The 23,961-nt window shown below is 48.8% G+C and overlaps 1 protein-coding gene across 2 annotated transcripts in view; it reads left to right on the forward strand.

Annotated features, from left to right (window-relative positions):
• The window catches only part of LOC144506133 (lysosome membrane protein 2-like), an 80,923-nt gene that overhangs the window by 7,977 nt on the left and 48,985 nt on the right, over positions 1-23,961 (forward strand). For both annotated transcript variants that reach the window (XM_078231962.1, XM_078231961.1), the window contains exons 2-4: positions 4,049-4,206; positions 15,907-16,051; positions 18,449-18,649. In XM_078231962.1, coding sequence (XP_078088088.1) covers positions 4,049-4,206; positions 15,907-16,051; positions 18,449-18,649 — 504 coding nt within the window. The remainder of the gene's footprint in view (positions 1-4,048; positions 4,207-15,906; positions 16,052-18,448; positions 18,650-23,961) is intronic.

Consider the following 23,961-nt stretch of genomic DNA (forward strand, 5'->3'; position numbering starts at 1 on the left):
TCGATGACGATGCCCCACAAGGCTGTGTCCTCAGCCTCTTGCTGTACTGCCTCTACACCTATGACTGTGTGGCCAAATTCCCCTCCAACTCGATTTTCATGTTTGCTGATTTATATCCCCATAGTTGGTTGGATCTCAAACAATGATGAAACTGAGTACAGGAAAGAGATGGAGGAGCTGGTGCGAAGACAATTATCTCTCCCTCAATGTCAACAAAACGGAGGAGATAATCATTAACTTCAGGAAGCATAGTGGAGAACATGCCCCTGTCTGCGTTAATGGGGACAAAGTAGAAGTGGTCGAGAGCTTCAATTTTCTAGGTGTCCAGATCACCAACAACCTGTCCTGGTCCCTCCATGCGGAGGCTATAGTTGAGAAAGCCCACTAACCCCTTCGTCATCCAGTACTTCCCCGGAGCAGACAAGCTACGACATCTTCTCCGGAGCCTTCAACATGTCATTGATGAAGATGAACATCTCGCCAAGGCCATCCCCACACCCCCACTTCTTGCCTTCAAACAACCGCACAACTGCAAACAGACCATTGTCCGCAGCAAACTACCCAGCCTATCCAGGGAAGTACTGGACGATGAAGGCAACTGCGAAGGAAGGGTGACGTATTTCCAAGTCAGGATGGTGCATGGCTTGGAGGGGAACTTGCAGATGGTGGTGTTCCCATGTATCTGCTGCCCTTGTCCTTCTAGATGGAAGTGGTCATGTGTTTGGAAGGTGCTGTCTAAGGATCTTTGGTGAATTGTTGCAGTGCATCTTGTAGACAGTACACACTGCTGCTACTTAGCATTGGTGGTGGAGGGAGTGGATGTTTGTAGATGTGTGCCAATCAAGCAAGCTGCTTTGTCCTGGATGGTGTCAAGCCTCTTGACTGTTGTTGGAGCTGCACCCATCCAGGCAAGTGGGGAGCATTCCATCACACTCCTGACTTGTGCCTTGTAGATGGTGAATCGGCTTTGGGGAGTCAGGAGGTGAGTTACTCACCACCGTATTCCTAGCCTCTGATCTGCTCCAATTGAGTTTCTGGTCAATGGTAACCCCGAGGGGGTGGTTAGAGTGTCTCTTATTGGTGATGGTCATTGCCTGGCATTTGTGTGGCATGAATGTTACTTGCCACTTGTCAGCTCAAGCTTGGATATTGTCCAGATCTTGTTGCATTTGAACATGTACTGCTTCAGTATCTGAGGAGTCGCAAATGGTGCTGAACATTGAGCAATCATCGCGAACATCCCCACTTCTGACCTTATGATGAAGGGAAGGTCATTAATGAAGCAGCTGAAGATGGTTGGACCTAGGACACTCCCCTGAGGAACTCCTGCAGTGATTTCCTGGAGCTGAGATGACTGATCCACCACAACCATCTTCCTATACCTAGTGCCATGTATGACTCTAACCAGCAGAGAGTTTGCCCTCTGATACCCATTGATTCCAGTTTTGCTAGGGCTGTTTGGTGCCACACTCAGTCGTATGCGGCCTTGATGTCAAGGGCATCACTCTCACCTCACCTCTAAAATTCAGCTCTTTCATCCATGTTTGAACCAAGGCTGTAATGAGGTCTGAAGCTGAGTGACCCAAACTGGGTGTCATTGAGCAGGTTATTGCTGAGTAGATGCTGCTTGATAGCACTGTTGATTACCCCTTCCATCACTGATGATCGAGAGTAGACTGGGTGGTAATTGGCTGGGTTGGATTTGTCCTGTTTTTTGTGCACAGGACATACCTGGGCAATTTTCCACATTGTCGGTTAGATGCCAGTGTTGTAACTGGCATCTACCTGACTGGAAGAACTTGGCTAGGGGAGCAGCAAGTTCTGGAGTGCAAGTCCAGGGCCTATTGCCTTTAGTCCAGTGCCTCCGACCGTTTCTTGATATCACGTAGAGTGAATCGAATTGGCTGGAGACTAGCATCTGAGATGCTGGGGACCACTGGAGGAGGCCGCGATGGATCATCCACTCAGCACTTCTGGCTGAAGATTGCTGTGAATACTTCAGCATTATCTTTTGTACTGATGTGCTGGGCTCCTCCATCATTGAGGACAGGGATATTTATGGAGCCTCCTCCCCCAGTGAGTTGTTTAATTGTCCACCACCATTCACGACTGGATGTGGCAGGACTGCAGAGCTTAGATCTGATCCGTTGGTTGTGGGATCACTTAGCTCTGTCTATCAATTGCTGTTTATGCTATTTGGCATGCAAGTAGTCCTGTTTGGTAGCTTCACCAAGTTGACACATCATTTCTAGGTATGCCTGGTGCTGCTCCTGGCTCACCTTCCTATACTCTCCATTTGAACCAGGGTTGATCCCCTGGCTTGATGGTAATGGTTGAATGGGGGATATACTGGGCCATAAGGTTGCAGATTATGCTGAAGTACAGTTCCAGAGAAGGTTCAAGATGTAGATTCTTGGGAAGAAAGAGACTTTGAAGAATTAGTTGATCTTATTGAAACATAGAAAATTCATGAGGGAGTTTTAATCAGAGGATGCTGAGACACTGACCAGGATTATACAGATGGTGTGTCTCCTGACTCTGGATGTGATGGACCATTTAAATTCCCATTTTCTTTGAAAGGGATGTAATATCCCACTGAGTGGGAGGGGTGTAAAGTCCTGGCCTATGATTCCCATCATGGGAGAATCTAGAACCAGGGGGCATAGTTTAAAGATATGTTCTATTGAAGGGGAAACATCACCGATACAGGGTCTGTACCTCAATGAGAAGTCATCACTATCCAGACACAATACTTACTGAAACTCCACAGCATTCTGTCCAATGAAAGCTCATTGAGATGGATAACATTTGGCCGAATGATGAAGCTAATGTACTTCAGTGATGCAAGATGCACTGCAGGAACTCAAGGATTTTTGAGTAGCACTTTCCAAACCTGTGACCTCTACCATCTAAAAGGAAAGGGCAGCAGATACCTGAGGACACCACCACCTGCAAGTTTCCCTCCAAGCCACTCACTATCCTGACTTGGAAATATGTTACCATTCAATCACTGTCGCTGGGTCAAAATCCTGGAACTCCCTCCCTTACAGCACTGAGGGTGTTCTACACCTCGGGGACTGTAGCGGTTCAAGAAGGCAGCTCACCACCACCTTCTCAATGGGAAATTAGGAATGGTAACAAATGCTGACCCAGCCAACAACACCCAAATTGCATTATAGAATAATATTTTAAAAATGCACACCAGACTGGAAGAGATTCTCCGATGCTCGGAAAAATGACTATGGGTTGCTGCTTCATCAGCAATCCACGGTGCCAACAGGTCAACACTTTACACAGAACTAGGCAGAGTATTCACTGGAGTTTAGGAGAGTAAGAGGTGACTTGATTGAAACGCACAAGATCCTGAGAGGCCTTAACAGGGTGGATGTGGAAAGAGTGAATGATGATGTGGGAGAATCTAGAAATAGACGGTTACTCATTCAAAATCACCCATTTATGACTGAGATGGAAATAATATATTTTCTGAGGGTTGTGAATCTCTGGAATGCTCTTCCTCAAAAGGCAGTGGGAACAGAGTATTTGAATATTTTTAAGGCAGAGCTAAATAGATTCCTGATTAACAAGGGAGTGAAAGGTTATCGGGAATGGGCAGGAATGTGGGGTTGAGGTTACAATGAGATCTGCCATGGTCTTATTATGATGTGGAGATGCCGGCGTTGGACTGGGGTAAACACAGTAAGAAGTTTCACAACACCAGGTTAAAGTCCAACAGGTTTATTTGGTAGCTACCAAATAAACCTGTTGGACTTTAACCTGGTGTTGTTAAACTTCTTACTATGATCTTATTAAACAGCGGAGCAGGCTCGAGGAGCTGAGGGATCTACTCCTGCTCCTAATTCATATGTTTGTATGTTCATATAAAGATCGAAAAAGCAACAAGGGACTGTACATCTGTTACCATGAAAGTCCATGTTGTAATCAGATTATTGTGTTAATTTGAGGTTGGAAAGTACAGTAACTCATGACACTCCAGTTGAATTGAGTTGATGATATAAATGTTATTTTAAAGTTTCTGATTGCTCTGCAGCACACAAAGCTAAAGTTGAACAGCGAAGCATTTAAAAATTGGAAAGATCCGCCTGTTCCAGTTTATCTGCAATTCTACTTCTTCAATGTGGAAAACCATTTGCAAATATTACAGGGTGAGAGAGCCATCGTGACACAACTTGGGCCGTACACCTACAAGTAAGAGCCAGAGTTACTGCAACTAGATCACTAATCACATCTCACAGATAAATATAAATTCAATCATATACTTCAATGCACCTGAATAATTATATGACAGTTGTAAAAATATAGATTGACGATTTGGAGATTTCTGTTTTTATGAGCGATCATGTTATATTCCATTACAGTCAAACCACATTGCAAAGTCCTTAATGGCTCATTTCATGGTTAATAACATCGAGAGAGTGCTAAGAAGCTTTACCCGAATGTTTCCACAGAGGAGGGATTTTAGCTACAAGGTTAGCGTAGAGAAGCTAGGATCGTTCTTCTTGAAACAAACAAGAATCCATTAGGTGCAGAAAGAGGCTATTTGGCCCAACGAGTCTGCACTGACTCTCTAATGCGCTATCAATAAGGCGAAAGACTACCGGTGTGCCACTACAAGTGTAGGCTTTCATTCACAACAGAATCAGGAGCAGATCCCAATAAATAACCGACCTGGACTGAACAAGGGGAGGAGACAGCCACCTTTATACTAGGTGCCAAGGGGAGGAACCAAACTGGAAGAGGATGTGTCCAGGTATGCCAAACACACACAACAGTGGTCCATATAGGACAAAGGCACAACTGAGGTCCACCACATTCACCCCTTCCTTTAAAAAACAACACGGGGGTGAAGCGGAAACAATATTACAAGTCCAGACGAACTGGTGGCTTGATCCGCCGTCGCGATCGTCGTAGTGCAGGTCGCAGAGTCGTCCGAGCAGGGAGCGATGTCGGCCCAGGCTCCGTACAGTGAGCGTCGAGAGAAGGCGCCAGATGGTGTGAAGCGGACCGATCCGACGTCCCGTTCAGTCGTCGGGTACTGCGTGGCGACGGCTCCGGCGACTCAAGCGAGCTGTACACAGGGGCGAGAGGAGTGAGCAGTGGCCCTGGTGGCGTATGGGGAACAGTGGAAACCGGAGATGGGGGGTGGGGGGCCGCAACAGGCTCTGGGCGCACTACATTGGAGACAGGGACTGAGGGAGGAAGAGGCGCAGCAATCTCCGAGTGGACAACACCAGGGACCGTGGGGCGGAAGGACATGGTGACCTCAGGGGCACCCGCGGGTGCCAAGTCACGGACAGAAACCGTGTCCTCCCGCCCATCAGGGTACGCTACATAAGCGTATTGAGGATTAGCGTGGAGAAATTGGACCTCCTCGACCAAGGGATCTGCCTTATGGGTCCGGACATGCTTCCAAAGCAGAATGGGCCCCGGGGACATCAGCCAATCCGGGAGCGAAGTACCCGAGGAGGACTTCCTGGGAAACGAAAACATCCGCTCGTGAGGGGTCGTATTGGTCGCTGTGCACAAGAGTGACCTATTGGAATGGAATGCGCCCGGAAGGACGTCTTGCCAACAGCTGACTGGAAGGCCCCTAGACTGTAACGCTAATAGAACGGCCTTCCAGACGGTTGTGTTCTCCCACTCGACTTGACCATTTCCCCTGGGGTTATAGCTAGTGGTGTGGCTGGAGGCAATGCCTTTGGCGAGTAGGTACTGCCTCAGCTCGTCACTCATGAAAGAGGACCCACGGTCGCTATGAACATAGGATGGGAAGCCGAACAGGGTGAAGAGCGTGGTCAGGGTCCGAATCACTGTAGCCGTGGTCATGTCCGAGCAGGGGAAGGCAAAAGGGAAAGGTGAGTATTCATCAATGATATTCAAGAAATAAACATTGCGGTTAGAGAAGGGGAGGGGGCCTTTAAAGTCAATGCTAAGATGCTCAAACGCGCGAGTGGCCTTTACCAGGTGCGCCCTACCTGGCCGGTAGAACTGCGGTTTGCACTCAGCGCAGACCCTGCATTGCCTGGTAATCGTCCGAACTTCCTCGAGGGAGTAGGGCAGGTTACGGACTTGACAAAGTGGAAAAATCTGGTGACACCCAGATGACAGAGGTCATTATGGAGGGACTGTAGCTGGTCTAGTTGGGCGCTGGCACATGATCCACGGGACAGGGCACCTGGGGGCTCATTGAGCTTCCCGGGCCGGTACATGATGTCATATCTGTAGGTGGAGAGCTCAATCCTCCACCGCAAGATCTTGTCATTCTTAATCTTGCCCTTTTGCCTGGTGTTAAACAGGAAGGCAACTGACCGCTGGTCCGTAATTAAGGTGAACCGTTGGCCCGCAAGATAATGGCGCCAGTGCCGGACGGCTTCTACGGTGGCCTGGGCCTCCTTCTCAACCGAGGAGTGTCGAAACTCAGGGCCTTGTAAGGTCCGGGAAAAGAAGGCCACCAGACGGCCCCTCTGGTTAAGGGTGGCGGCTAGGGCAAAGTCAGACGCATCACTTTCCACTTGGAATGGGATGGATTCGTCCACAGCATGCATCGCGGCCTTCGCGATGTCCGCCTTGATGTCGTCGAAGGCCCGACGGGCCTCCTCCGCCAGGGGAAAAGAGGTCAATTTTAGGAGCGGACGGGCTTTATCCGCGTAACGGGGAACCCACTGGGCATAGTAGGAGAAGAAGCCCAGGCATCTCCTCAGTGCTTTGAGGGTAGTAGGAAGGGGAAGCTGCATAAGAGGATGCATACGGGCTGTGTCGGGGCCAAGGACACCATTTTCTATCACGTACCCAAGGATGGTGAGGCGGCGTGTCCGGAAACCACACTTTGCCTCATTATCTGTGAGGTTCAGGAGAGTGGCTGTACGAAGGAATTTTTGTAGGTTGGCATCATGATCCTGCAGGTCATGGCCGCAGATGGTGACGTAATCCAGATACGGGAAAGTGGCCCGTAGCCCGTGCTGGTTCACCATTTGATCCATGGCCCGCTGGAAGACTGAGACCCCATTGGTGACACCAAAGGGGACTCGGAGGAACTGGTAGAGGCGGCCATCCGCCTCAAAGGCAGTATATGGGCGATCCGAGCGGATAAGGAGCTGGTGGTAAGCCGATCTCAGATCGATCGTCGAGAAAACCCTATAGTGCGCGATGCGGTTGACTATGTCCGCGATACAGGGAAGAGGGTACGCATCTAGTTGGGTATACCTGTTTATGGTCTGGCTGTAGTCAATCACCATGCGGTGTTTCTCCCCCGATTTAACTACGACCACTTGCGCCCTCCAGGGGCTGGTGCTGGCCTGGATAATCCCTTCCCGGCGCAACCGGACCGAATGAAGGCCCGGTCATCCGCACTATAGCGCCTACTCTTGGTGGCTAGAGGCCTACAATCCGGGGTGAGGTTATCAAATAAGGGGGGGGGGTGATCTTGAGGGTCGAGAGACTGCAGGTGGTGCGCGAGGGGCGCTGCAGTTACGGCGCCTTGCAGACAGAGAGCGGGGGATAAGGGCCATCATATTGCAGGGTGACGCTCCTATGATGGCTGAGGAAATCTAACCCCAGCAGTACAGCTGCGCAGAGTCGCGGCAGCACGAAGAGCCGAAAACGCTCGTAGACTGTGCCCTGTACCGCCAGCGTCACCAAGCAGCACCCGAGGACCTCCACTGAGTGGGAATTCGAGGCCATGGAGATGGTCTGGCTCCAGGGTCGCACGGGAAGGGCATATTGACGCACTGTGCGAGGGTGTATAAAACTTTCTGTGCTCCCACAGTCGAACAGGCAGTTTTCTGCATGGCCATTTACCTTGATCTCCATTATTGACTTGGAGAGTTGGTGAGGTTGCGACTGGTCCAGGCAAATCGATGCCACCGTCGAATCTAAGAAAAATCCGTCTTCGTCCGCGTCTGATGACGTCACGGATAAAGCTTCCTGCTCAGCGCGTCTTGATGACAGTCTCAAAGATGGCGATTCCCGTGCTTCCGGTGACCGCATCAAAGATGGCGATTCCCGCACTTCCGGTGACCGCATCAAAGATGGCGATTCGCGCGCAGCCGCCGCCTGCCTTAAAGATGGCTGCGCCCGCGGGACACACGTGGCGCCACGAGGCTTCGGAAGCGGCTTCGCCCGGCAGACTTTAGCGAAGTGGCCTAGCTTACCGCACCCGGAGCAAATCGCGTCCTTCGCTGGGCAGCGACGCCGAGGGTGCTTGGGAAGGCTGCAAAAGTAACATTTGCGCCCCGCTGGAACAGCCATCGTGGTGGAGCCGTCGATAGAACGGGATGCAGGGTAAGACCCGAGATTGTGAGAGGCCGCTTCTAACGTTTCAGCCATCGTGGCTGTTCTTCGGAGATCTAGGTCATCTTGTTCCAGCAGGCGCTGCCGGATGTATGTAGACTCAATGCCCGCAACGTAGGCGTCGTGGATCAGGTCCTCCGTGTTCTGAGCTGCTGTAACAGCCTTACAGTCACAAGCTCGAGCTAGGACCCGCAGGGCGCGCAGAAATTGGGCTCACGATTCTCCTGGCTGCTGCTTGCGGGTAGTTAGGAGATGTCTGGTGTTAACCACATTAGGGCTCTTTCGGAACTGCCCTTTTAGGAGTTTGATAGCGTCCGCGTATGTAGCAGCGTCCCGGAAGATTCCATAGACAGCTTCGCTTACCCGGGCGCGGAGCACGTGGAGTTTAGCGTGGTCGGTGTCGATGGCCGTAGCGGTGTCGATGAATGCTTCGAAGCAGTCCAGCCAATGATTGAATTTATCAGAGGTCCCAACCTCTTGAGGGTCTAATGCTAACTTGCCGGGTTTTAGAAACTGCTCCATGCTGGTCAACTGTTGTGAATAAAATTGATGCGCTATCAATAAGGCGAAAGACTACCGGTGTGCCAACACAAGTGTAGGCTTTTATTCACAACAGAATCAGGAGCAGATCCCAACAAATAACCGACCTGGACTGAACTGGGAGGAGACAGCCACCTTTATACTAGGTGCCGAGGGGAGGAACCAAACTGGAAGGGGATGTGTCCAGGTATGACAACCACACACAACGGTGGTCCATATAGGACAAAGGCACAACTGAGGGCCACCACACTCTCCAAAACAACGACCCACCCAGGCCCTTGCCTCCGCCCTATCTCTGTGACCCCATGCATTTACCATGTCTAATCCCCCTAACCTGCTCATCTCTGGCCTTTGGGATGATGTGGAGATGCCGGCGTTGGACTGGGGTAAACACAGTAAGAAGTTTAACAACACCAGGTTAAAGTCCAACAGGTTTATTTGGTAGCAAAAGCCACACAAGCTTTCGAGCCTCGAAAGCTTGTGTGGCTTTTGCTACCAAATAAACCTGTTGGACTTTAACCTGGTGTTGTTAAACTTCTTACTTTGGGATGAAACAGGAGCACCCGGAGGAAACCCACGCAGACATGGAGAACATGCAAACTCCACATAGACAGTCACCCAATGCTAAAATTGAACCCAGGTCCCTGGTGCTGTGAGGCAGTAGTGTTAATCACTGTGCCAAGAGAATGATGGGAGATTTTTAAAAATCCCTTCATGAGATGCAGTCATTGTTGACAAGGCCAGCATTTATTGTCCATCCCTAATTGCTCTTCAGAAGGTGATGGTGAGCTGCAGTCCATGTGGTGTAGGCAGCTAGTGATTTAATATAAAACATTTTTTTTAGATGAGGAAAAACCTCCTTGTTAAAATCTTTTCCATTGACTGGCAGGGATTTTTGGACAGGTTGCTGGGTCACCAAGTTTTTCATCCTGGCTGTTACAGGCCCCACCCAAATTCCCAGTCACCTGATTGCTAATTGGACACTTTATCCTCGCAAACCAAAATATGCTATTTCACAGACAAAGCTACATTTCTAAAATGATTCAAGGAGTAATTACTGCAAGTAACAGGAGTATTTATTGTGTGATTGCATAGTATCTTCATAGTAGTTGTCTCTTTTTAACTCTGCCTCCTTCTAATTAGCCACACCTCCATTTTAAGGCTCTCCCTCTTGTTCTCTTGCTGAATAGGCAGCATGTAATTCTCCATTGCTGGAAGACCTCCAACTTCAAGATCCCACCCGTTATCTTTAACTGAACAGCAAACCCACCCTCTGGCCAGTTTGGGGAAGGTCACTGACAGGTGACTGTTCCCCTCACCGTGTAGGATTGTGACCCCCTCATTTGACCCTGACGTCAGGATCCAAACAAGCCCCAAATCCTGCTCCAAGATTCTAGATTTAGGTAATGTTGACTTCAATGGGTTGAGACAGAAACTGTCTATAAATAAAACTGGACAAATCTGTCAATGGCTATACAGAGTCCTGGTTAGACCATACCTGGAGTCAGGGCAAGCAGCTCTGCACACACTACCCAGACTCCTTGGCCGGAATTCTACTGCCCCGCCCGCCATGGAATTGGAGCAGGCAAGGGGTGGACAACAGAAATGTCCGTTGACCTTGGGCTGGAATTTCCAGTCTCGCTCGAGTGAGGCAGTAAAATCCTACCTCCATGAGTTGAGTTACAAGAGGATATTAAACAAACAAGGGTTGTATTCCCTGGAACTGAGAGGTTAAGGGGGGATTTGATTGTGGAGCTTTTAGAATATTAAGGCGAACAAATGGGGTAGCTTGGGGGAAAATCTGTCCTCTCAAATCTAGAGCTAGAGAACATTGTCTAAAAATAGAAGCAAACCATTCAGGAATGACTTCAATGGGATGAGTCTCAGTAAGACTTCTATACAGAAAATATGATTAAAAGTTTTGGAACTCTCTTCCGCAAATAGCAATTGATGCTAAATCAGTTCAATTTAATCAATTAATATGAATACCAAGACTGATGAGGTTTTTGTTAACTAATGGTATTACAGAACAGGAGAAAGACGAGCTTCAGAAGTTAGGTTACAGATCATACATCTCACTGAAAAGTGGAACGGGTTTGAGGGGCTGAATAGCCTCTTCTGGTTCCCATGTTTCTACATGGCAGATTGTAAAAAGGTGGGAATGTGCTGGAAGTCGGTACAGAGAGGGAAGGAGATGGTGCTTTTTGTGGCTTAATGTTACAGGTAGTTCACCTATAACTGAAGCCAAAAGAGAAAACGCTGGAAAATCTCAGCAGGTCTGGCAGCCTCTGTAAGGAGAGAAAAGAGCTGACGTTTCGAGTCCAGGTGATCCTTTGTCAAAGCTAAAAGGCAAAGAAAGTGGAAGATATTTGTACTGCAGGATGAGGGAATGAAAGATGAGTCATAGCCACAGAAACCAGGGGAAAAGGCTGCTAATGGCTGTCCACAGAGAGAATAAAGGGTGTGAATGGCCAACTGGCAGAGAAGCTGTAAGGTGTGACAGATGAAGTTGTTGGGGTGGGGGGAGGGGGGGAGGAGGAGGAGGTGGGACAGAGGTAGAATGTAGAGAAGGGGCGGGGCGGGCGGAGAAAAGGTATGGGAAGGGGGATGAAGTGGGGGGGGAAGGGTCATCTGGACTCAATGTCAGCTCTTTTCTCTCCTTACACATGCTGCCAGACCTGCTGAGATTTTCCAGCGCTTTCTCTCTTGGTTTCAGATTCCAGCATCCGCAGTAATTTGCTTTTATAAATGAAGCCTGTTGGTTAAAAGATTAAGTAATTAAATAAATAAAACAAAGTTCAATAGGGATGGCAGAATGGGTGATAAACCACAACCTGCAACATGTGGGATTTTGTGAAGAGTGTTGCGATCATTGTGGGAAATGTCTCTGGCTGGGATTCTCCAGTCCCACTGCAGAGAATGGAGATTTCGCTGAGTGCTAAATTCTCCGTTAGTGGTGACGGGACATCCGACATCGGGGAATTTTGGCCTCTCGAGGAACGTCAGCGAAGCGAACATGGGAGGATTTCAGAGGGAGCAATTTACCTGGATACTTTGTGATGCGCGATATAACTCACGAGGCTAGAGGTACTCGGGGAAATAAAGGCTTTTATTGACTACAACAATAGAGCTACCATATATAATACACGATCCCAGACTAAAGGGTCCCAGACAGAGCAGTGACCTTTATACCTCTCCCAGGAGGCGGAGCCCGACTGGGATGTACCATAAGAACTATATTACAGGTAGAACAGCCCAACCCTAACCCCAACAGTAACATGTAGAACAGCCCAACCCTAACCCCAACAGTAACATATATACAGACTCATAGTACTGGCCAGACCCTGGCTCAGCACTACCTGGTGGGAACCAACAATGGTTCACCACACTTTGCATTAATTTAGAAAGTATTGCGAGTCTCGTTCATGTTCAGGCACAGGAGGTTGTGACTGTGAGGCAAGTGACTAACAGGACACTGGATACAGTGATAAAGGAGTCTTGGCTCTTGCCCTCATCCAATAGGTACAGGGTATTTGCTGCCCATCTGGATGAGGGCAAAGCCTGAAGATGAATAAGTAAACTGCCCATAGCACTGGCAGAGGTGGCCAGGGTGTGAGGGATTAGTGAAAAGGAATGTGGTAGTGGAAGTGGACAGTATAGTCAGGGGGATAAACCCTGTTCTCCGCAGCTGTAATCGGAAGGTCATGCTGCCAGGTTTGAAGGACTTCTTCAACTTGGAGTGGGAGGGGCTGGATCCAGTTGTCATGGTCCAGATGTAGAGGAGCCATGAATCTTGCCCTTGCCTAAATAGGTACCAATAACACAGGTAAAAGTAGAAATGAGGCTCAGCTGAGGAGTTAGGGTCCAAATACAAGCGTAGAACCTCTAAGGCAATAATCCCATGAGTTGTACTGATTAAAATAGGGCTGACCAGATCAAACCGAGAGGTGAATGTCAGAGAGCTGTGATAAGGTGGAGTTTTGATCCATGCGCCACTGATTACAGACCATGAGAAAGAGGGACAGACTCCACTTAAACTGGGCTGGGATCTGTATCATGGTGAATTTGAAGACCAATGCTGTGAGGTGTGAGATCTTAGGTGACAAGGTCACAGATGTCAGTCGTCATTTGCCGGCGACATTGGTTTCCAGCTCGCTCTGTCCGCCCTTGGCTGTAGATCCTGTGCTGATGGTCTCTGCGTCTTTCCCAATTCCCTTTCCTCTCTCTCATCCTCCCTAATGTCCAGAGTCTGACATTCACATGGACACTGTTGCTCCTCATTACCATTGGGCATGAAGCCCCCATTGGCAGTTGTAGCCATGCCTGTTCTCAGTAGCCCCCATCTATCACACACGCCCTCCCATCACCAACAATAGTATTTGGCAGTCTTGCCCCTTACCCCAGTGCCAGGAGGATGAAAACCCTCTGCGCTGTCCAGATGGTTACTGCCCAATCTCCCCACCACCTGCACAGAGCCAACGCCACCTGTTTCCCAAAGGCTCTGTTCTCCTCTGCGCTGTGCATCCTTTATTTGGGCCTAGTGCACTTGGACAGCAATGAGATGCCCCAGGAGAGAAAATTGTTTCGAATCTGTGGAATGGACTATCTTTGATTTTTTATTGTCACATGTATTAGTATACAGTGTAAAGTATTGTTTCTTGCGCACTATACAGACAAAGCATACCGTTCATAGACAAGGAAATGAGAGAGTGCAGAATATAGTGTTACAGTCATAGCTAGAAAGATCAGCTTAATGAGAGGTCGATTCAAACGTCTGATGGCAGCAGGGAAGAAGCTGTTCTTGAGTCGGTTGGTACGTGACCTCAGACTTTTGTACCTTTTTCCCGAAGGAAGAAGGTGGAAGAGAGAATGTCTGGGGTACACGGGGTCCTTAATTATGCTGGCTGCTTTGCCGAGGCAGCGGGAAGTGTAGACAGAGTCAATGGATGGGAGGCTGGTTTGCGTGATGGATTGGGCTACATTCACGACATTTTGTAGTTTCTTGTGGTCTTGGACAGAGCAGGAGCCATACCAAGCTGTGATACAACCAGAAAGAATGCTTTCTATGGTGCATCTGTAAAAGTTGGTGAGAGTCGTAGCTGGCATGCCAAATTTCCTTAGTCTTCGAGAAAGTGGAGGTGTTGGTTGGCTTTCTTAACTATAATGGGGGACCAGGATAGGTTGTTGGTGATCTGGACACTTAAAAACTTGAAGCTTTTGATAATTTCTACTTCGTCCCCGTTGATGTAGACAGGGGCATGTTCTCCACTACGCTTCCTGAAGTCAATGACAATCTCCTTCGTTTTGTTGACATTGAGGGAGAAATTATTGTTGCCGCACCAGTTCACCAGAACCTCTATCTCATTCCTGTACTCTGTCTCATCATTGTTTGAGATCCAACGCAATACGGTGATCTCATCAGCAAACTTGAAAATCGAGTAGGAGGGGAATTTGACCACACAGTCATAGGTGTATAAGGAGTATAGTAAGGGGCTGAGAACACAGCTTTGTGGAGCACTGGTGTTGAGAATGATTGTGGAGGAGGTGTTGTTGCCTATCCTTACTGATTGTGGTCTGTGGGTTAGGAAGTTCAGGATCCAGTCATTGAGAGAGGAGCTGGGGCCCAGGCCATGGAGTTTTGAGATGAGTTTCATCGGAATAATGCTGTTCAAGGCTGAGTTGTAGTCAATAAATAGGAGTCTTTATTATCTGGATGTTCCAGCGTTGAGTGCAGGGCCAGGGAGATGGCATCTGCTGTGGACCTATTGATGCGGTAAGCACACTGTAGTGGATCCAGGCAATCCGGAAGGCTGGAATTGATTTGTGCCATGACTAACCTTTTAAGCACTTCATAATGATGTATGTCAGAGCCACCGGATGATCATGGAATCATAGAAACCCTACAGTGCAGAAAGAGGCCATTTGGCCCATCGAGTCTGCACCGACCACACTCCCACCCAGGCCCTACCCCCATATCCCTACATATTTACCTGCTAATCCCTCTAACCTACGCATCTCAGGACACTAAGGGGCAATTTTTTTAGCATGGCCAATCAACCTAACCCGCACATCTTTGGTAGCTAGACTAAGCTGGGAATTTAAAGAGGAGATAGACAGATTTTTTAATTAGTAATGGGTTGAAGGGTTACATAGAATGGGTAGGGAAGTGGAGTTGATGCCGAGATGAGATCAGCCATGATTGTATTGAATGGTGGAGCAGGCTCAAAAGTGCTGAATGCCCTACACCTGCTCCTTGTTCTTGTGTTCTAATATCAGCAAAGAGGGACCAGCAGGGGAAGCTGGATGTCAGCAGTTTAGGGTAAATCGGATGGAGCACACAGGAGACCAGATGAGCTGAGAGGGTTTGAGGAGAAAGTTGAGAGTCCAGGGCTCAGGCATGGGGGTATGCTGCAGAGGACATTTGGCTCTGTAGGCTAGTAGAAGAGAGTAATGTGGCAGAGAAACCTGATTTGGATAGTTTCAGTCTTTGTGACAAAGAAATCCATGGGAGGCACGGCGCCTCACAGCGCCAGGGACCCGGGTTCAATTCCAGCCTTTGGTGATTGTATGTGGAGTTTGCACATTCTTCCCGTGTCTGTATGGGTTTCCTCTGGATGCTCCGGTTTCCTTCCACATTCCAAAGATGTGCAGGTTAGGTGGATTGGCCATGCTAAATGTGCAGGAGAATGGGTTTGGGGTAGAGGGAGGCTTGTCTGTCAGGCTGCCCACCAATAAATGGCGAGGATTTGAAGGGACCTTGTAGCTGTTAACATTCAGTCCGAGCTCTAAGGCAGCCATTGCTGACTCACAGTTCACAGCATCAAAATCTCAACTCGGGGTCCCAATGGGGTCATAATGTCAGCACGCAGCTGAGGTGAGCAAGGATGTCCATTTTGATATCTCGAATCACACTTTGTGGTCTTAAATCCTGCTGCTTCCTTTAGTTTAAAATCAGTGGTGCTTCTTATTTTCTCCTTATTTCCTTATATCAGAATACTTAACATTCCACTGTGATGCAACTATTGCCTAACAGCCCCTAATCAATCTCATTTTAAACAGGCAGCTCAGACACAGAACCAACGTGTCAGTATACAGCAATGCTAGTGTATCAGCTACTACTCACAGAAGCTTCGTATTTGAACCAACAATGTCTGTCGGTGACCCGAGAAATGACCTTGTAACAACAATCAACATTCCACTTGTTGTAAGTAATTTATTTATTGTTATGATCCCAGTAGAGAGCAGGAATGTTTTTTAAAATACACATATTTACTGAAAGAATTAAGCCACCAGTTTTTACAGCTTAAAACAAATGTATTTTGCTATACAGGAATCAATTACAACAAACACTGCTAATGGCACAGGCTTGGGAATTTACATTATATTGCAAAACCTAATAAAACACAGTAATGGAATTCCTACAGTGCAGAAGGAGACCATTCTGCCCACCAAGCCTGCACAAGCCCTATCCCTGTAACCTCGTGTATTTACCCTGCTCGTCCTCCTGATACTAAGGCTCAAGTTAGCATGGCCAATCAACCTAACTTGACCTGCAAATCTTTGGACTGTGGGAAGAAACTAGAGCATCCGGAAGAAACACATGCAGACACGGGGAGAACATACAAATTCCACATGGTCACCCAAGGCAGGAATTGAACCTGGGTCCCTGGCAAGTGTAACCTTCCCTTTGCCACAATGACTCCCGCCAGAAAGTCTTAGCTCCTTATTAGGTTCTCAAAGGTGATCCACTTTCTTGGGACCAACTTCAATGTTTTCTAAGGCTGCTTTGTAAGGTCTGTCACTTTCCATCTCTCAATTCCTGCTCAGTGACTTCAACAGAAAATTATTACCAGCTCCCCCCTTTCTAATGGCTCAATTCTCTTGCTCCCCAATATCATGACAATTCCTTTACTCTGCTTTCTGAATTCGGGGCTTCCAAATCTCTGACTCTGAAATGTTTTGGCACAATCCCACGGATAACCCCCTCCCCCAGAATTCCAACCAAAGCTCCACTCTGAATCATTTATCTCCACGGTAATAGAGGTGGTTGGGATGTTCGGTAGTTGTTGTTTTAGCGCTGAGGTCTGCATGGATAACTCGCCCCTCTAACAAAGACAGGAGAATGCAGTCCAGGCACACCATCTCCAGATTACCAACTATACAAACCCATCTGCCATGTTAAAGCTCTATCTCCTAATGCTACAATTAAATAAACACTAGTCACTTTTAAAATTGTCATTACTTTAGGGGCCTGATGGTCCAGAATTTTAATTTGCTTATACTTGCAAATTGAATTACCCCTCCTCTCTTAAATATTAATATAAACCATGAAAGTAGTGTTTGAGTGCAACTCCAACAACACTAAAGAAGCTCAATATCGTCCAGGACAAAGTAGCCCGCTTGTTTGTCACCCCATCTACTGTCTTCAACATTCACTCCCTCCACCACTGACGCTCAGTAGCAGCAGTGTGTACTATATACAAGATGCACTGCAGCAACTCACCAAGATTCCTTTGACAGCACCTTCCGAATCTAGGACAAGAACAGCAGATACCTGGGAACACCACCACCTGTAAGTTTCCCTTCAAGTCACTCACCATCCTGACTTGAAACTATATTGCCATTTCTTCATTGTCGCTGGGTCAAAATCCTAGAGCTCCCTCCCTAACAGCACCTTGGGTGTACCTACACCACATGGACTGCAGTGGTTAAAGAAGGCAGCTCACCATTACCTTCTGAAGGGCAACTAGTGATGGGTACTAAATGTTGACCTGGCCAGAGATGCCCACATTCCATGCAAGATTTTTTAAAAGTATATGTTTAAAGGGTACACCCATCCTGAACAACATAAGAAATAGAAGCAAGATGGACCATTTGGCCTCACCTTTCAACAAGATGATGATCCATCCTCAACCTCCTATTCCAAGTTCAACCGCCTATCTCCCCTATCCCTCCGGTCCCTTATTGTTTAAAAATCTACCAATCTCAGTCTTGAATATTCTCAATGATGGAGCATCCACAACCCCATGGGGTAGAGAATTCCAAAGACATTTCTCCTCACCTCAGCCCTCAAAGTCTGTCCCCCTATCCTGGGAGTGTGGCACCTTGTTCTAGATTCTTAAGCCTAGAGAAGCCATTGTTGACAGAAAGACCCCTCTCTATTGACCATCTATCGGCGACTTTTAGTTTCCCAGAAACCTGCACCATTGGGAATTGGAGCCAGCACATTTTCTCAGACTGACATTTTCTCACGTTTATTTGGATCACACTGTTTGAGGGGAGTTAAATGCAAGTAGTAACATTTTCAAGAGATCCTGATTTAATGGATCCACTAGTAAGAATAGTTATAGAGTACTGAGATAGCCCAGTAATAGATAGTGCAAATTTGCTTTGACATTTTCTTTCCATTACTCAGGAAGGTTCCTTCATTGTGATAAAGCCTCGCTGCATTAACACTCACGTTTCCATATGGTAACTGCCAATGATTTTATGGTCAATGTTGAAATACTTTCTTTTTCAGACATTAGTGATAGTTGGTTGCTCATAGGGGCTTTGTTTGTGAGAAGGAGATTGATATTTCTCATTTCATTTCCTTTTCCAGACTCTGCTACAGATGCTAAAGCACAGCGGGATGGTGAAGAAAACCATTGTGTCAACATTGTTTACCCTGAGGAGAAGCACACTCTTCCAGACTCACAGTGTGAATGAGTGGCTGTGGGGTTATGAGGATGCTGTGCTGAAACTTGGTCATCAACTGTTGCCAAGCATTTTCCCAAGTAGCCAATTTGGATTTTTCTACGGAGTGAGTAATTGGAACAGGTTTCAAACAGCTCGAGATTAATACTTCTAAGAAGCAAATTGCCATGCTTGCCCTTAGAGGGAATTTAACCATCACTCGTCAAACTTCCATGGCATTGGTCCTGTGTATCGTAGGATGTGGAGTGTGGGATCTTGCTGCAGTCTGGATAGAGCCATGGTGATCAATCGCCATTCCACAGCACATTTAATGAAAGAGTATCTTGTTCTGGGTGTTTAGAATTCTGGAAGTTTCTGCATCTTGCCTTTGCATAAAGTCCATCTTTGACAGGCGGGGAGGTGATGGCCTAGTGATATTATCTTGAGGTGGAGATATTAATCCAGTGATGCGTGATTGATTCACACGGGAGACAAGGTCGTACCCGGGAATAAAGGCTTTTATTCACAACAAGAATAGAGCACACTGCTTAACAATACTATCCCAGACTAAGGGCGACTAGGAAGTAGCAGTGACCTTTATACCCCTGTAAGAAGGCGGAGCCAAACCGAGTGTACCACAGAACAATGTTAACAGGTGGAACACCCCAACCCTAACCCCAACAGTAACAAGAGTAACATATGTACAAGTACCCATAGTGGTAACCATCTATGGTTCACCACATTCACCCCTCCTTTAAAAACAAAGGCCGGCGAGGTAAGGAGACAATACGAGCTGTCCATATGTTCACAAGTTCAGCCGTATCGGCGGTCCGTACCGTCTCTGCGACCTCCGCAGTACTGGCTCCAGTGTTGGTTCTGGTGACCGTGGTGACGACCCTCTCTCCGAGGTGGTGTCCAGTGACTTCTCCAGTTCCTCACACACCTGTGGACCTCGAGGTGGCGACAATCTCCTGGACTCAGGCAAGCTGTACACGGGAGTAAGAAGATTAAGTTGAGGTCCCGATGCTGGCCGCGCCGAGTCAGGAGGGGAGAGAATGGGCAAAGGAATCCTAACCAGGGGTGCGGGAGTGACTGGGATTTCCAGGACCCCTGCAGGCGCCAGATCTCTGATAGAGACCGTGTCCTCTCGCCCGTCAGGATATGCCACATAGGCATATTGAGAGTTGGCGTGGAGGAGGTGGACCTGTTCAACCAAAGGGTCGGACTTGCGGGCCCTAACATGCCGCCGCAGGAGGACAGGTCCTAAGTACGTCAACCAAGACGGCAGTGAGGTCCCAGAGGAAGACTTCCTCGGGAAGGTAAACATCCGCTCATGTGGGGTAGCGTTGGTTGCCGTACACAGGAGGGACCGGATTGAATGGAGCGCATCAGAAAGTACCTCTTGCCAACGGGAGACTGGAAGACCCCTAGACCTCAATGCCAGTAAAACAGCCTTCCAGACTGTAGCATTTTCTCTCTCGACCTGTCCGTTACCCCTGGGGTTGTAACTCGTAGTCCTACTCAGGGCAATTCCCTTGGAGGGCAGGTATTGCCTCACATCGTCGCTCATAAACGACGAACCCCTATCACTGTGGATATAACTGGGGTAACCGAACAGGGTAAAGAGACCCCGCAGGGCTTTGATGACCGTGGCAGAGGACATATCAGAACAGGGGATGGCAAAAGGGAATCGGGAGTACTCGTCAACCACGTTGAGGAAATACACGTTCCGATCTGTCAAAGGAAGGGGCCCCTTGAAGTCGACACTCAGTCGTTCAAAAGGGCGAGTGGCCTTAATGAGGTGTGCCCTGTCAGGCCGGTAGAAGTGCAGCTTGCACTCTGCACAAACCTGGCAACTTCGAGTTATCGACCTGACATCCTCTATGGAACAGGGCAGATTCCGAGCCTTTACAAAATGGAAAAACCGAGTGATCCCCGGATGGCAGAGATCATTGTGGAGGGCCTGTAACCGGTCCTCCTGCACACTGGCACATGTTCCACGCAACAGGGCATCTGAGGGCTCATTAAGCTTCCCCGGATGGTACATGATATCATAGTTGTAGGTGGAGAGTTCGATTCTCCACCTCAAGATTTTATCATTCTTGATTTTCCCCTTTAACGTGTTGTTGAACATAAAGGCCACGGACCTCTGGTCCGTGAGCAGGGTAAATCGTTTACCAGCCAAATAATGACGCCAATGCAGTACGGCCTCCACAATGGCCTGGGCCTCTTTTTCCACAGAGGAGTGCCGAATTTCAGGGCCTTGGAGGGTGCGGGAGAAAAAGGCGACGGGCCTGCCCGCCTGGTTAAGTGTGGCGGCCAGGGCGAAATCAGATGCATCACTCTCCACCTGAAAGGGGATGGACTCATCGACAGCGTGCATCGTGGCTTTCGCGATGTCGGCTTTCATCCCTTCAAAGGCCAGGCGAGCCTCTGTTGCCAGGGGAAAAGAGGTAGATTTTATGAGCGGACGGGCTTTGTCCGCATAATTGGGGACCCACTGTGCATAGTACGAGAAGAAGTCTAAGCATCTTCTCAGTGCTTTGATGCTAGTGAGTAGGGGAAGTTCAAGGAGGGGGCGCATACGGTCTGGATCGGGGCCGATGACCCCGTTTTCCACCACGTATCCGAGGATTGCTAGGCGGTGCTTGCTGAATATGCACTTCTCCTTGTTATAGGTCAGGTTCAGGAGAGTCGCAGTGCGTAGAAACTTCTGGAGGTTGGCGTCGTGGTCCTGCTGGTCATGGCCGCAGATAGTGACGTTGTCCAGGTATGGGAAGGTAGCCCGTAGCCCGTTTTGGTCCACCATTCGGTCCATCTCACGCCGGAAGACCGAGACCCCATTAGTGACGCCGAAAGGGACTCTCAAAAAGTGGTAGAGACGGCCATCCGCCTCAAAGGCTGTGTATTTGCGGTCCTCTGGGCGAATGGGGAGCTGGTGGTAGGCTGACTTCAAGTCGATGGTGGAGAACACCCGGTACTGCGCCATTCTGGTTGACCAAGTCAGATATGCGCGAGAGAGGGTACGCGTCCAGCTGCGTGTACCTATTAATGGTCTGACTATAGTCTATGACCAACCGGGGCTTGTCTCCAGTCTTGACCACCACGACTTGTGCTCTCCATGGGCTAGTGCTAGGTTGGATGATCCCTTCCCTGAGGAGCCGCTGAACCTCAGATCGAATAAAGATCCGATCCTCAACGCTGTAACGCCTGCTCTTAGTCGCGATGGGCTTGCAGCCTGGCACGAGATTTTCAAATAGGGAAGGCGGGGTAATTTTGAGTGTCGAGAGACTGCATGTGGAGCGCGCTGGACAATTTGGAGGCTGCTGTGCTCCCACTGAAAGTGGAGGGAGTGGCCCATCGTACTGCAGGGTCACACTCCTCAGGTGGACCATAAAGTCTAGCCCCAGGAGTACCGGAGCGCAAAGGTGCGGTAACATGAGGAGCCTGAAGTTCTCGTAAACTGTGCCCCGCACCGTTAAGGTTCCCACACAGCTCCCAAGAACGACTATAGACCGGGACCTCGACGCCATGGAGATTGTCTGCCTGACAGTTTGCACACGGAGAGCGCACCGTTTCACTGTATCCGGATGGATAAAGCTCTCCGTGCTCCCGCTGTCAAACAGGCAATGTGCCAGACGCCCGTTTACCTCTATGTCCGTCATGGACTTGTCGAGTCTGTGAGGCTTGGCCTGGTCCAGGATGATTGACGCCACTGTTGGATCCCGAGTGTAACTGCAGGCAGCTGAGATAGCCGACGACGAGGACCCCTGCTGGTCTTCTGTGGCCGGTGTCGACCAAAATGGCTGCGCCCACGAATCGCACGTGGTCGATGATGTTGAAAATGGCAGCACCCGCAGGTCGCATGTGGCTTGCGTCGTCGTCATAGGAAATGGCGGCGTCCGTGGATCGCACGTAGCTGAAGACATCGACGAGGCCGGAGACGAGGAGATGGATCCTGGGGAGTCACACGCAGCACTGCTGGGCTTGGAAGGGGTCTTTGCTCGGCACACTTTTGCGTAGTGCCCTTTCTTTCCAGAGGCGGAGCAAAACACCGTCCTGGCTGGACATCTCTGACGAGGATGCTTCGCCAATCCGCAGAAATAGTACCGTGGGCCTCCAGGAGCTGCCGCAGCCGTCAGGTCTGAAGTTGAGAGTATTATCGTGCAGTTCCGAGGAGCCGCCGAGTACAGTTGAGGCGGTGGCTGTGCTTGCCATGCTGTTCCCACGTGGTCGGTGGGGTAGGTTACGAGACTTCTGGAGGCCGTTTCCATTGCATCGGCCAATTCTACCGTCTTAGCCAGGTCCAAGTTACCATGCTCCAGCAGGCGAATATAGGATGAGCCGATTCCCGCCACGAACGCGTCTCGGATAAGATCGTTGGTGTATTGAGTAGCGGACACCTCCTTGCAGTTGCACGCTCTGGCTAGCTGTTGAAGTTCGCGCTGGTACTGTCCCGTAGTTTCGCCGGGGCTGCCGCCGTCGAGTGGCTAGTAGGTGACGAGCATGAATTTCGTTCGGCTGTTTATGGTACAGCTTCTTGAGTAATTCGATGGCCTCTTTATAATTTTGGGAATCACGGATTGTTGCATACACAGTGTCGCTCACCCTGGTGTGGAGGACCCGCAATCTGTCGGCGTCGGACTGGACTGCTGTTGAGGCGTCGATGTAATCCTCAAAACACTTCAACCAATGGTCGAAGGTATTCGACGCTCCCGCGGCACGCGGATCCAAGATTAGCCGATCGGGTTTCAGCATCTGCTCCATTTTTCTTCGAACAAAATATTCGGTATTTTGTTGTGAATAAAATTGATGCGCGATTGATTCACACGGGAGACAAGGTCGTACCCGGGAATAAAGGCTTTTATTCACAACAAGAATAGAGCACACTGCTTAACAATACTATCCCAGACTAAGGGCTACTAGGAAGTAGCAGTGACCTTTATACCCCTGTAAGAAGGCAGAGCCAAACGGAGTGTACCACAGAACAATGCTAACAGGTGGAACTCCCCAACCCTAACCCCAACAGCAACAAGAGTAACATATGTACAAGTACCCATAGTGGTAACCATCTATGGTTCACCATATCCAGAAACTCAGCTAATGTTCTGGGGACCAGGATTTGAATCCTGCCACGGCAGTTGATGGAATTTGAATTCAATTTTTTTTTAAAGTATCAGGAATTAAGAGTCTACTGATAACTGTGAAACCATTGTTGATTGTCGGAAAAACCCATGTTGTTCACTCACGTCCTGTAGGGAGAGAAATCTGCTGCCCTTACCTGTTCTGGCCTACATGTGACTCCAAAACCACAGCAATATGGTTGACTCTCCACTGCCATTGGGCAACTAGGGATGGGCAATGAATGCTGGCCAGCCAGTGACACCCATGTCCCACAAATGAATGTAAAAAGACCATATACTAAGTAGTTCCTGTTTG

The sequence above is a fragment of the Mustelus asterias genome, chromosome 17 (assembly GCF_964213995.1).
Source record: "Mustelus asterias chromosome 17, sMusAst1.hap1.1, whole genome shotgun sequence".
Classification (NCBI taxonomy): domain Eukaryota; kingdom Metazoa; phylum Chordata; class Chondrichthyes; order Carcharhiniformes; family Triakidae; genus Mustelus; species Mustelus asterias.